The following is a 14,813-nucleotide window of genomic DNA, read 5'->3' as shown; positions in this document are numbered from 1 at the left end:
TTACATAGATTTGGTTCGCACAGTCTATATGAAAAATAATATCCCCCATAATTACTATATTACATGCACCTCTAAGTTCTGGAGTTCTACTATGCCCTACACTGCAGTGGCCATTAGGGGGCCAATAAACAATGCATCAATGCTTGTTGTCCCTTGCTGTTTGTTGTTCCACCCTAGCTGATTAGATATCTTCACTTTCTGATTATTATTATTCTAATGTCTTTATCCCATCCTTTATGATCAAAATTACCACTCCTCTTTTTACATTTTGCCTATCAGTCGAAAAGACAAGTATCCTAGAATATGTAGTTCCCAACAATGGTCACTTTGCAACTTTGTCTCTGGGACAACTATTAGGTCAAACCTATTACTTTCTAATACAGCTTTTAAATTTATTGTGAATGTTTTGTGCATTCAGGTGCAGAGTTGATGGCAATATCTAAAAGCTGCTGTCTGTGTTGCTTCATAAAATGGCATTTCCATGGCACCAAAGGCATGAATTGAATGTTAGGAAGCTGCCATATTTGTGTAGGAGTTAAACTCATCACAAACAGTCTCAACATTTCAAATGCAGGTATCCTTTAAACGATGTGATCAGTATTAAATACTTCCAGTCAACCTCTCTGGCACTGAAAAGTAACTGTTACCATTGTGAAAACATATCTCTCCAGATATTAATTGTTGGAGATTTTAAAATGGGCAAATTTTAAGTTAAACTTTTAAAAAACTTATCCTTTCTTTTTGTCTCTCTCTTAATCCAACCTTTCTTTCCAACTCTATTTCTCTTTCTGCTCTGGAATTGATATTGATTTCATGCACTAATTCATACTTCCTTCTCAGTCCTTTTGATAGTTATTTATGAATCCTTCAATCTGATTGGTTAAAGAGACAGCTATTTTGTTACCCTGTTGACTCATTTCCCTCACTGGATCGTTATCAGATCGCAACTAAATGGGGAAAGATGCATTTAGTTGAAGGTTGCAGGGGCAAGTCTAATTACTAGCAGACAACATTAGATATCCTGCTACAGCAAAAATCTGGTCCATTAAAAGAAACAAGCAGTAATGTTATAAGACGAAGGGCTCATGTTTTCCCGTCAATCTTGCACCATTTTGATTTTACGAACTGATTTTTGATATGCAATAATCATAATGTAGCAGCCAGCCTGCACATAGCAAGGCTCCTCAAACAGAAATGAGGTGAAAACCAATCATTTTATGTTTTTGTTTGGTGAGACGTGTATTGATGAGGACATTGAAAGAATATTCTGTCTGTTAAATAGAGGCTCAGACAAACAGAATCTTGGGGGGGGGGGGGGCGTGGGTTGTTTGGGGGCAGGCGGGAGCGAGCGCGAATCTGATCGGTGCCCCGATCGGGTGCGCGCTGCCATTTTACATGGGACAGCCAATTAAGGCCCGCCTTGCGTGACGCACACCCAGAAGCGTGTGCACTCCCTGTGCCGGCGGGAGAGTTTCCCTGAGTCAGGGCCTGCACTTGAAAGAGCGCAGAAATCTCCCTGAGGCACAGGGGTGCTCCAGGGAGGTTAGTTGAAGTTCTGGGAAGTTTAATAAAGGTGGAAAAAGCTTTTAAGGACATGTCCCCTCGTGAAACTGTCACATGAGCTGGGATATGTCCATTAATTTTTTTCAAAATTTTTTATTTAATTAACAAACCATTCATGGAACCTCATCCCGCCCGTGGATGAGGTTTCATAAAATGCAAAGGCCGCTTGAGCTCTTTGCCTGCCCACCAACTTTAAGGTTGGATGGGCAGCATTCTTAACAATTTTAATTAGTTTAATAAAGGCCTTATTAGGCCTTTGACAGTTCGGTGGTTGCGCAGCTGATGCGGCTGCGTGCCTGCCGAACTGACAATCTAAATGATGTGCAGTGACGTCGGGACGCGTGCCTGATGTCACCACGTGACATTTTATGCGTCGGTGAGCGGGCCCTGCCCCCGCTCGCTGATAGGAAAATTCAGCCCTTGGTTGCACATCACAACTGAAGAACGGTACCTCCAATACTACACCAATCCCACACTCAAGTGTCAGCCCAGATTTTGCGGTCAAGTCATGGAGAAGCTCTGACTGAATATTCTGATTCGGAGATTATCCTCCTATCAACCAAGTCTAGCATCCAGCTGACACCAAAAAAATTTAAATAAAGCAGCCTGCTGCAACATTTATACACATAAATAAGTAAATCTTTACTCTTTATCTGTTGAGGTGTGGCTTTTTAAAGTGAAGGCTAAAACTGTACAATTTTATTCACTCTTGCTTATTGGCAACTCTTGTCCTTAGCAAATATCTGCAACAGTACTTTGGAGAAACTTGTTTTCTGACTATCTGCTACTATTTTGTCATCTTAACCTTTAGTTCAAGCACAAAAACCTCGGCATACACTTTAGTGCAGTACTGAGAGAGTGCTACATTATCAGAGGTTTTATCTACTGGATGAGATGTCTACTGTCTCAGGTCGGTGGCAGTCTTTTCGAAGAAGAGGGGACTTCTCGCTGGTGGCTTGGCCAATATTTCTCCCTCAACCAGCATCACAAAAACAGCTTACCTAAACATGATAATATTGCTGTTTTTGAGAGCTGGCTGCCACATTCCTGACTTTACAACAGTAACCACTGCTCAAAAGTACGTCACTGCCTGCTCAGGATGCCCTGAGGTTATGAAAGACAAATCTTTGTTTTCTTAATATTCTTTTGCTGGAAATTGCAACTAGTACTGTTCTTAGTTCTAACTGGTTCCTTTAACACTATTCTTTTCTTTGATTTTAAACAGCGTTTTCTGCAATACCTCTGTCATTTATGGGCTTTTGTGGGATTCTATTCACGATTCTACTCTGTTCCTTTGTCTACTGCAGCGGTTCAGTCAGTCAGTCACTACCACCTTCTCAAGGACAACTGGGGATGAGCAATAAATGCTGGCCCTGCCAGTGATGCCCAAATCCCAAGATGAAATTTAAAAACCCTTTTATCGTGGTTTCCTCAACAATTTCACCCCCGCCATAACCCCACCCACCCCACAGACATTTTAGGTACCAAATTTCTTTGCTTGGCATTTCTGCTGATGTCTTTTGTTTGGCTAATGTAATTTCCATCAATTCAGTATTGTAAACAGTGCCTATCACCATCCTTCATTCATTTCCTCATACAATTATAGTTTCCACCCACAGACCTGTCTGTTGCTTAATGTCCTGAGCTCCTCTTCAAGCATTTACAAAATTACCACTAAAATCAACAGGGTTCACAATCTTTCTTTCATGTCCATTACAAAACAAACTTTTGCTACCTAGTTTCATACACAAACATTTATCCTTTCAATATAACTTACTTGCTTAAATCGCATTCATTTTTCAAATGTCACTTACTTTGTATCTTGATATTTTCACCTCTCCTGAAAATGCTGCATCTTCTGAATCACTCTCTCACTAAGGACCAGATTTTTGCTACTGAGGCGGGTAACTCAAGTTGGGAAATTTACCGACTTGTCAGGCCCACCTCAGTAAAAAGTGCCCCAATACATGCAATTTTCACTTTTTGGGTGGGCGGGGACAGTGTAGGGGGTTGTGGAGTTACAGTCGAGCCCACCAAACCCGGAAGCAAAGTGTAGGTAGCCATGGGGGCTGGGGTGGAGGTAGGTAGTGCCGAGGCAGGCTGATCAGAAGGCCCTTCTGGTTTCTCTGGGACCATCCCAGATTGTTATACAAGCTGTTAGGCACTCTAGCCCTCATTCCTCATACCCTGTTACTTTCCCACCCATGGCCCCTCATACCCTCCATGCCAATTCAATGCCATCACATGCATCCACCCATCCTGATGCCCCCTCATTGTCTCCATGCCGACTCAAAGCACATTCGTGCCCCCCACCAACCCCCATGGCTCCCAAATCCTCCAAGCCAACTCAATGCCAATGCATGTACTCCCACCCAATCCCCATGCCCCTCCATAGCCACTCATCCAGTATCCACCATGGGCATACCTCAGGAGCCATGTGGAGATGAAAAATAATGTAAAAGCCTAATACAGCCCACTCCCTACACAGTTGATGGAGAAAAAAACTCCCATTCAAGAAATCCCTACAAAAGTTTTAAATCTCTGGTTTATTGTGAAGTAGGTTTTTTTTTGGGGGGGGGGGTTGTGTTTTTCTGTCTGGGTGTGATTTAATTACATTTTGTAGCCAATCAGGCTGCAAGCTGAAGTTATCAAAAGTAGTAAGGTGTAGAGGTGTCTTTATAATGCTAAGTATGTAAACATGTTCGGGGTCTTAACATGTAAAATGTGAAGGGAATTTGCATTTTTAGATAAATGAAGGGGGATTTGAATTTCAAAGAGGTTAATGAGAATATTGGCAACATGAAAAGATATATATTATGAGAAGGGTAAAGCTCTAAAGACATATGAAACAATGGAATTTACATATTAAAGGGAGAAACATATATAAAGGAGAATGAGGCTGTGTGTCAAGACAAGGCATTGTAGGATCTAACAGAAGTGTATGGAATGGCCTTAATGAAGCCTCCAGTATTTGCACATAAGTCTGCTGTCTACAGAAACCAAAGCTGGAGAAAGCCATTTTGAATTCCACTGCCCAGGTAATGTGCTAATTTGCTGGATCTGTTTAAAATCTAAAATCTATTTTTGGATCATTGCCTTAAAGAGGTTTAAATGGGAATCAAGTTAATTAGGGATTTTAGGCGTTATTATAGTGGTAATTTGTAGTTCTATGAATGCGCTTGAAATCTCTTTTGTTCATAAATATTTGAGTTTTTTTGGAAAAATTAAAGTAAAAGTCTCAGTGGACTTATTACTTCTGAATTCAGGGCACGTATCCCAAAATAAATACAAATAGCAAATCCATGATAGTGCGATCAAATTTCTCTTGTGGATTTGATCTGCCTGGCACACATCATCTGCCATGTCATAACATGCACATATACACCCTAGCTCCTTTTCGCCCTTTAACATTGTACCCTTTATTTTATAGTATCGCTCCACGTTCTTCCTAACAAAATGAATTACTTCATACTTCTTTGCATTAAATTTCACCTGCCACTTATCTACCCATTCCACCAACTTGTGTATGTCCTTTTGAAGTTCTACACTATTCTCCCCATTACTTATAATGCTTTCAAGTTTTGTATCAGCTGCAAATTTTGAACTTGTGCCTTGCACACCAAGGTTTAGATCATTAGTACATATTAGGAAGAACAGGGTCCTAATACCAATCGCTGAAGAACTCCACTGCACACATTCCTCCAGTCCAAAAATCATCCATTAATCACTACTCTTTGTTTCCTGTCACTCAACTAATTTTGTATCGATGTCACTACTGTTCTTTCATTCAATGAGCTTTAACTTTGCTTACAAGTCTATTATGTAGTACTTTATCAAAAGCCTTTTGGAAGTCCTTTTCCCCCAATCACCAGTATTACCCTCAACAACCCTCTTTGTTACCTCTTCAAAAATCTTCAGCAAGTTAGTTTAATATTATTTGCCCTCAACAAATCTGTGCTGGCTTTTCTAATTAACTTACATTCACCCAAGTGCCTTTGAATTTTATTCTGAATTATTTTGAATTTTAAAAAGCTTCCCTACCACTGAGGTTAAACTGACTGGCTTGTAGTTGCTGGGCTTATCTTTATAGCCTTTTTTGAATAAGGGTGTGATATTTGCAATTCTTCAGTCATCCAGCACCACCCTTGAGCCTAAGACAGCAAAATTATGGCCAGTGCCTCGGCAATGTTCACTCTCACTTCCCCTAGTAGCCGTGGACGCACCTCATGTGGCCCTGGTTCCTTATCAGCTTTAAGGTAAGGATGGCGGATTTCCACCTTAAATGATATTAGTGAACCAGATGGGTTTTTACAACAATCAATGACAGTTTCATGACAATTTCTGACTTTTCTTTAAGTTCAATTAACAAATTCAATTGAATTTAAATTTTATCATGGTGGGATTTGAACCCCTGTCCTCAGGGCATTAGCCTGACCCTCTGGATTACTAGTACAGTGACATTACGATTACACCACTGTCTCCCCTTGCAGAGCAATACAGAAAAGATAGTTCCAACCTGGTTACAAGTAGATGTCATAGCATTTGATGAAGCTGAAGTAATTTTAGTGTGGTGTCAGGTGAAAAAAAAATTTGGAACTTCTGGACACACTATAGTCCAGAAACTGAGCTCATTTAATGTTCCTAGAGTCCAGACAGTCCCAGACATGCTCCCAACACATTTATAATGAACCAGTTGGGTGTGCAGTCAACTGCATGCTAGTCTCTCTGACTAGCAAGCTGCATGCACAACCTGGCAGTGTGATCAGGGTGCTGCCAGCTGGGACTCAAGCATTACCAATTTGAATAATTCTTTTTAAATTAAAGAAATGCCTAAAGTAGTTTAAGCTGGTAGAAGAAAAAAAAATCTTCTCCCTTCCCACAAGCTTTAGAGCAACAGCAATTAAGAATATACTGAAAGAAACAGCATTTAACCCAAAAGATGTGCCCAATCACATAGAAAATTACACCCTGGCTGCAGAAAAAGATGAAGACAATAATGCTATTCACAGAAAAAGGAAAGGAAATCAATCTGAAAAGTGTACAAAATAATAGAAGCAGCCTAAATTCAAGAACTGTGAATTAAGAATCATGTACATATAAAAGAAGGAATATGCAAAATAAAAAATAGGGAGCAACAGAGTATTTACAATGATTGGACTGTACCACACACAAACGATGAAGCCACATAAGTTCAGGCATTCAAGCTGCTCAAATATTGTGTCAATTCAGATTTGTAAAATTTCAAAAAGATTGATATAAAGGAAGAAGAAAGTGAAAAAATTGCTCACCTACCTTATGAATGGATATGAAATCAGAAATGCACACTACAGCTTTCTATAATGATTTGATGCCCATTACTTGTATTTTTGAGTCATCGTGCTAAGTAAGCATTGCTGAGACTGTGGCTGCAGCTATTTTAGGGTTTTTGAAAAATATATACATCTATATATCAAAGAAAAACCTCAGTTTAGTGAAATGGTTGGTTTGTTAATATTATCCCCTTTCGAGACATGGACAACTTATGCAAGCCAGGAAAAGCAGCTGAACAGCTTCCACCTCTGCTGCCTCAGATGAATATTGGGCATCTCCTGGCAAGACAGAGTGCCAAACATCCAAGTGCACCAGTGCGCAGGGATCCCCAGCACGCTTGCCCTCTTGAGTCAGCGGTGACGCTGTTGGCTGGGTCATGTGAGCTGATTGAATGAAGACCACATTACCGAAGACATGCTATATGGTGAGCTTGCTAATGGCACAAGACCAACAAGTCACCCGCCTCTGCGATACAAGGGTGTCTGCAAGCAAGGCTTCAAGTTGACTGGGATCAGAGTCGATGCATGGGGAGTCCTTGCTGCTGACTGGGGTGCCTGGAGGCAAACAGTCAAGAAGGGTGAGAAAAAAGCAGAGAACAAAATGACCAGATGGTGGAAAAGAGAGCTCGCCAGAAGGAAAATACATCAGTTGACCTCGGGCCAACGCTGTTTGTCTGTCCTGGCTGCGGAAGGGGCTGCCACTCATGAGTCAGTCTCTACAGCCACAACAGATGGTGTTCAATACAGAAGTGACATCCACCCTGGGTGCAGTCCATCGTCTTCGAGATGGAAACCTGGCAAGCTTGGGCAGCTGTTATTCAAAAAATATTTTATGAAATTTAGGTCCCATACCTGACTTCAAGGCTGACAACTATTATATAAAATCCATACGAAAACCAAAATCACTTTATTTACAGTAAACAGTCATCATTTGGTAGTACAGAAGTTGAGTATTACTGAACAAAGACATTGGTATTCCTGCAATTATCCTGATGTGTGCAGGATGAAAAGCTTCAACAAAATGTCTTTTTTCAGCAATACTGATTTACAGTACTGAAGATGCTGAATTTCACTTTTCTATATAGGGAGTTCTGGACAATGTTTCATACAACAAGTTTTATGATTGTTATTCTTCCTTGACTAGGGCCAAACTGAGCTTTTCAAGAAAGCTACAAAAAAAACACCCATCCTTTGGCGTTCCAAATTTGACTTATTTTCCTGCCATGTTGGATGAAAAACATTAACAATGGAACTCTCAGGCTACAATCATTCTCTGAAACAGGAAACAAAAAATGATTTTTGTACATACGTGATGTCTCTGCGCTGATAGCAGCCTTGAAGCAAACAAGCAATCAGGTCATCAAGAAAATCAATGTCATTTATCAGGAGAGCCTCTTCTAGTTCCTGGTAAAATGTGGGGGGAAAATAGCATAAGTTCAAGCACAGTAAATTGTATAAATTGATTATATAATTCAGAGATTGGGTGCCTTGAAACCTTGTCACCTTCACCGAAGAAATCAGCAGACAAAATTCAGAACTGATTTCACTCCATGTGCGAGTACAATTTTTGAAATTCTGCTTGTATGAAACTTCCATTAACAGAAAATGCAACACAGAACAAGAGGCACGAGCAACACAGAGAAGTGGTTGAACAGGTTTGGTTGTGGAAACCATGCAAAGGGTTCCAGGAATGCCAGACAGGTCATAACTGGCAACTCAAAACAGCCAAATTGTTAGTGATATTTATTTCAAAATTACAAAACAGATTTAGCCATACAAGAATGTTGGTTTGTGGTTTTCATGGAAAAGTGGATGGAACTTTGGAATGTGATCACAAAACATTGAAACACCAAAAATTCCAGAGTCCTATGTAATAACATTGTAATTTGTCATGTGCAGTCACCATAAACAAATAAACTTGGCTACACTATTTGCACATCATGTTGACAATTCTCCAATTTTCTACCTGATCTCTCTTTTCTTTTCCTGAAGGTGGTAATTTATTCTGGAACATGTTTCCTTCAAAAGTAACAGCCCTCAAGTGCATCAGCAAAGTGGCCCATCTTAGTGTGTGAAATATGACAGTATCTGTCATAGTATCTGGCCCTCGAAACAATGGCGGCTGAACTCAAGGTGCACTTGTGAGCAAGCACTTCCAACAGATGTTACTGATTAGAGATCAAGATTAGGAATCTGGCCAATATTTTCTTTTATATAAGTGAGTCTAATTATGCTTCCTCATCACTACTTCAGCAGATCAAGCCTGGGGTATCCTATCTACATGACAGTAACATTTACTCAGAGGCGAGTGCAGGGAGTGGAAGCAACTACTAACAAAATAATGGGGAAAATCTGTTTTTAGAACTTGCACTTAAATTGTCTTTCGTGACCGCAGAATGTCTGAAAGCACTTTACAGCCAATCAAATACTTATTACAGTGTAGTTACCGTTATAACGTGGAGAAGTGCAACAGCCAACTTGCTCACAGCAAGGTCCCATGAGCAATGAGATAAATAAGCACATAATCAATTTTGATAATGCTGCTTAAGGAATAAAGATTGGTTGAAACAGAAGAATTCTGGCCAGGATGATAAATAGGGCCTCAGTTTAATGACTCATTCAAAAGATAGCAGCTCTGGCAGTGAGTGATGTCAGCCTAAGCAGAGTGCTCGGAAATGGTGCTAGAACACACAACTTTCTGTCTAAGAGGGAATTATGGCTAAGTCACAGCTGACGTTTTTGAAATAATGGTTTGTCAAGAGACTGTGTCCCTTAAAGCATTTGGTAAAAATCATGAATGAGATTTGGATTTAAATTGTCCCATCCCAATAGGTGATATTGCAGAACAGATGGTTGATGAATATACACCTTAAATGACACTAAGGAAAACTGGATTTTACTAAACAGCATTGCCTAGATAGAATATCCGTGCTTTTCTTTTAGCTGCTGCCATCCGTCCAGACTTTCCTGGTTCCAGCAGTGCTTAAAAGTATCCTGACACAACAGGTTATGCGGCACATTTGCAATTTTATTTATTTTTTCTTGGTAAATCAGCATTTAATGATAAATAATTATTTCAAATGGAGCAACTGTATCTGTGCCTTTCCTCTGAACTTAATTGTACAACCATTGATGCTAGACATCCATAATGTCCTCTGACTAGTGGTGCCCATTCTGCTCATCCTCCTTCATTGGTGGAATAGCTTCTCCCATCTCCAATATTGTTGCAATTTTATATTAGACCACCAAATAAAATCTGTTTTATTAAAATACAACACTCAAATCCATCAAAACCTAACCAGAAAATAGCACTGTCTACCTCTCCAAAAGAATCTAGATTCCCCATGGTAGATTAAGAGCCAACAGATCAGAAGGAACAGATTGATACGCTGTACAAACATTCGAAATAGGTGCAGAAGTAGGCCATTCGGCCCCTCAAGCCTGCTCTGCCATTCAATAAGATCATGGCTGATCTGTTTGTGTTTCGAGCCCATATTCCCATCTACCCCCGATAACCTTAGATTCTTGCGAGGCAAGGGAATCAATCTACATCCGCCTTAAAAATATTCAGTGGCCCCACTTCCACCGCCTTTTGAGGCAGAGAGTTCCATAGTCACACAACCATCAGAAAAAATTTCTCCTCATCTCAGTCCTATAAGGGCAACTCCTAATTTTAAAGCAGTGTCCCCTAGTTCTGGACTCACCCACAAGAAGAAACATCTTATCCAAGTCCAGCATGTCGAGAACATTCAGGATCTAATGTACTTTAGTCAGGTCACCCCTCACTCTTCTAAATTCCAGTGGAAACAAGTCCAGTCAGTCCAATCTTTCCTCATAAGCCAACCGGTTCATTCCAGATGTCAACCTAGTAAACCTCTTCTGAACCGCCTCTAACGCATTTACACAGTCTGAAGAAGGGTCAAAGAACAAAGAACAAAGTACAGCACAGGAACAGGTCCTTCGGCCCTCCAAGACTGCGCCAATCATATTGCCTGTCAAACTAAAACATTTTGCACTTCCGGGTTCCCATCCTATTCATGTATTTGTCAAGCTGCCTCTTAAACATCACTATCGTACCTGCTTCCATCACCTCCTCTGGCAGAGAATTCCAGACACTCACTACCCTCTGCGTAAAAAACTTGCCCCGCACATCTCCTCTAAAGTTTTCTCATCTCATCTTAAATCTATGTCCCCTAGTAATTGACTCTTCCACCCTGGGAAAAAGCTTCTGACTATCTACTCTGTCCATGCCACTCATAATTTTATAAACTTCTGTCAAGTTGTCCCTCAATCTCCGTCACTCTAGTGAGAACAATCAGAGTTTCTCCAACCTATCTTCATAGCTAATAATCTCCAGACCAGGCAGCAACCTGCTAAACCTCTTCTACACCCTCTCCAATGCCTTCATATCCTTCTGGTAATGTGGTGACCAGAATTGCACACAATTTTCCAAGTATGGCCTAACCAAGGTTCTATACAGCTGCAGCATGACTTCCCAGCTTTTGTACTCAATACCCCTGCCAATGAAGGCAAGTATGCCATATGCCTTCCTGACTACCTTATCCACCTGCGTTGCCACTTTCAGTGATCTGTGGACCTGTACACCCAGATCCCTCTGCCCATTGATGCAGTTAAGGGTTCTGCCATTTACTGTATAATTCCTACTTGTATTTGACCTTCCAAAATGCATTACCTCGCATTTGTCTGGATTAAACTCCATCTGCCATTTCTGCGCCCAAGTCTCCAACCGATCTATATCCTGTTGTATCCTTTGACAATCCTCTTCACTTTCTGCAACTCCTCCAACCTTAGTGTCATCTGCAAACTTACTAATTAGCCCAGTTACATCTTCCTCCAAATCATTTACGTATACTACAAACAGCCATACGGACTCAAAATGTTAACTCTGTTTATCTCCCCACAGATGCTGCTAGACCTGAGGTTTTCCAGCATTTTCCATTTTTGTTTCAGGTTTCCAGCATCCACAGTATTTTGCTTTTATCTTAGCATTTACACCCTTCCTTAAATAAGGAGACCAAAACTGCACACAGTATTCAAGATGCGATTTCACCAATTCCCTGCATAACTGGAAGCGTAACATCCTTAATTTTGTGCTCAATTCCTCTCTTAATAAAGGATAAGCACTCCACTAGCCTTTTTGATTACATGCTGTATCTGCATACTAACTTTTTGTGACTCATGCATGAGAACACCTAGATCCCTCTACACCTTGGAATTCTGCAGTCATTTTCCAGTTAAGTAATACTCTGCTTTTTTATTCTTCCTGCCAAAATGAACAACTCCACATTTTCTCACATTATACTCCATCTGCCAGATTTTTGCCCACTCAACCAACCTATCCATATCCATCTGCAAACTCATGTCTTCTTCACAACATACATTCCTACCTATCTTTGTGTCATCTGCAAATTTAGCTATCATGTCTTCGCTCCCCTCACCCAAGTTATTGATATAAATTGTAAAAAGTTGAGGCTCCAGCACAGAACCTTCTTCTATTCATGCTAATATATTACCCCCATGAGCCACATCTTGCCTTTTATGTGGCACCCTACTTTTTGCTTTTTGAAAATCCAGGTATACTACATTTACCAGTTCCCATTCATCTGACAAGTTACATCCTCAAAAATCTAATAAATTTGTTGAATAGGATTTTCCATTAGTAACTCCACGTTGTCTTGTTCTAATCATACAATGCTTTTATAAGTGCATTGTTGAGACTTCTGTAATAATAGATATTAATAGCATTTTCCGCATAGCTGACATTAGGCTAACTGGCCCATTTTCTCTCTCCCTCCTTTCTTAAAAATTGGTGAAACATTTGCCAACTTCCAATCTATGGGATTGTTCCCAAATCTAAAAATCATTGCTAGCACAACCATTAATCCTGGGGTTTACCAGGTTTTAGTCTCTTAAATTTCTCCAGTACTACTTCTCTGCTGACATTAATTTCCTTAAATGTCCTCACTCTTTTTAGCTCCTAGGTTGCCATCTATTTCTGGTATGAAACTTGTGTCTTCTACTGTGAAGACAAGACACAAAATATTTGTTCAATGCCTCTGCCAATTCCTCATTTCCCATGATAATTTCTCCTGTCTTTGCTTTTAAGGGCCCAATGTTTACTTTAGCTACTCTCTTCCTTTTTATATACTTATAAAAGCTCTTATAATCTGTTTTTATATTTCTGGCTAGTTTATTCTCATTTTATTTTTTCCCCCTTATCATTAACTTTCTGGTGGCCCTTTGCTGGTTTCTAAAACATTCCCAATCTTCAAACTTGCTACTTTTTTTTTTGCAACGTTGTAAACATCTTCTTTTAATCTAATGTTATCCTTAACACTCCGAGTGAGCCACGGATAGGCCTTCTGACTGAGTTTTTGTTTTTTTTCAATGGAATGTATTTTTGTTAAACATTTTGAATTGTTTCTTTAAATGTTTCCCACTGTTCATTTACCTCCATGCTGTTTAGTCTATTTAGCTAATTAATTTTAACCAGTTCCCCCTCATTACCTATGTAATTGACTTTGTTTCAGCTTAAGATTCTTGTTTTTGGTTAGAATATGTCACTTTCAAATTTAACATGGAATTGAATGGTATTATGATCACCATTTCCCAGTGGATCTTTTACTATGACATTACTAACTAACCCTGCTTCATTACACAATACTGGGTCTATGATAGCTTTACTCTCTACTTGGTTCCACAGCATATTGCTCCAAGAAACTGTCATAAAAACATTCCACAAACTCATCTTTTCGACCACTCTTGCCAATTTGATTGTCTCAGTCTATATGAAGATTAAAGTCCCAAACAATTATTACATTGCCTTTGTTACAAGCTCCAATACTTTCTTGTTCAATGCTCTGTTCAATGGTAGGGGGCCTGTAAACTACTGTTTCCTGAGTCTTGCTATTCCTAATTTCCACCCAGATCATGATCTGAGGCCAGATCCTTTCTCACTAATGACCTTATGTTATCGTTTACTGTCAGGGGCTACCCCTCCTCCTTTGCCATTCTGTCTGTCTTTCTGAAATATTGTGTACCCTGGAATATTTATTTCCCAACTTTAGTCACCTTGTTACCATGGATGGAATTTTGAAGCCCTGTTGCTGCAGGGGTGGGGCTGTAAAATGCGGTGACTTCGGCAGGACTGGGAAATCCCGCTGGTGGGAGGGGTCATAAAATGACACTAGTTCATCTATCTTGTTGCAGATGCTTCATGCATTCAGATAAAGAGCCTTTAATTTCATTTCTTTACTTCTTTTCCCTGCAATAACCTTATTTGTCATGTACAATTTTTGTTAAACTCCCTGTCCCTTCTTGTCCCACACTGCTATACTGCTCCGATGCCTCAACCTTTCACTTGGATTTCTAAATCTCCCTTCACCTCAATCTTCTCCTGTCTGTTAGTTTAAAGCCCTGCCCACAGCCCTAGTTATACAATTGGCCAGTACAATGGTCCCAGCCTGGTTCTAGTGGAACCTGTCCCAACAGAATAGCTCACTCTTCCCCGAGTACTGATACCAGTTCCCCATTAATCTCAGCCCCTTTTTCCTCCACACTATTCTTTGAGCTATGCATTTAATTCTCTAATCTGTTTGGCCCGATGCCAATTGGTGTGCGGTTCAGGTAACAATCCAGGGATAATTTCCTTTGATCACCTGCGTTTTAATTTGGACCCTAACTCCTCAAATTTTCTTAGCAGAACATCATTCCAATGGTTCTACCTATGTCGTTGGTTCCCACATGGACCGCGACAACTGGATCCTCCCCCTCCCGCTCCAAGCTCTTCTCCAGATGGAAGGAGATGCCCTTAACCCTGGCACTGGGTAGGCAAAACAACCTTCAGAGCTCCCAGTTGCAGCTGCAGAGAACCATACCTATTCCCCCTGACTACTGTGTCTCCTATCACCACCACCTTAC

General features: G+C 40.3%; 1 protein-coding gene across 1 annotated transcript in view; it reads right to left on the bottom strand.

Annotated features, from left to right (window-relative positions):
• LOC121292973 (cat eye syndrome critical region protein 2) overlaps window positions 1-14,813 on the bottom strand; it is a 146,720-nt gene that overhangs the window by 76,042 nt on the left and 55,865 nt on the right. The window contains exon 2 of the mRNA XM_041215482.1: window positions 8,182-8,276. Within this exon, the coding sequence (XP_041071416.1) occupies window positions 8,182-8,276 (95 nt within the window). The remainder of the gene's footprint in view (window positions 1-8,181; window positions 8,277-14,813) is intronic.

Source organism: Carcharodon carcharias, chromosome 21 (assembly GCF_017639515.1).
Source record: "Carcharodon carcharias isolate sCarCar2 chromosome 21, sCarCar2.pri, whole genome shotgun sequence".
Classification (NCBI taxonomy): Eukaryota; Metazoa; Chordata; class Chondrichthyes; order Lamniformes; family Lamnidae; genus Carcharodon; species Carcharodon carcharias.
Note: the sequence above shows the minus strand (reverse complement) of the source record. Positions and strands in the feature narration are given on the sequence as shown.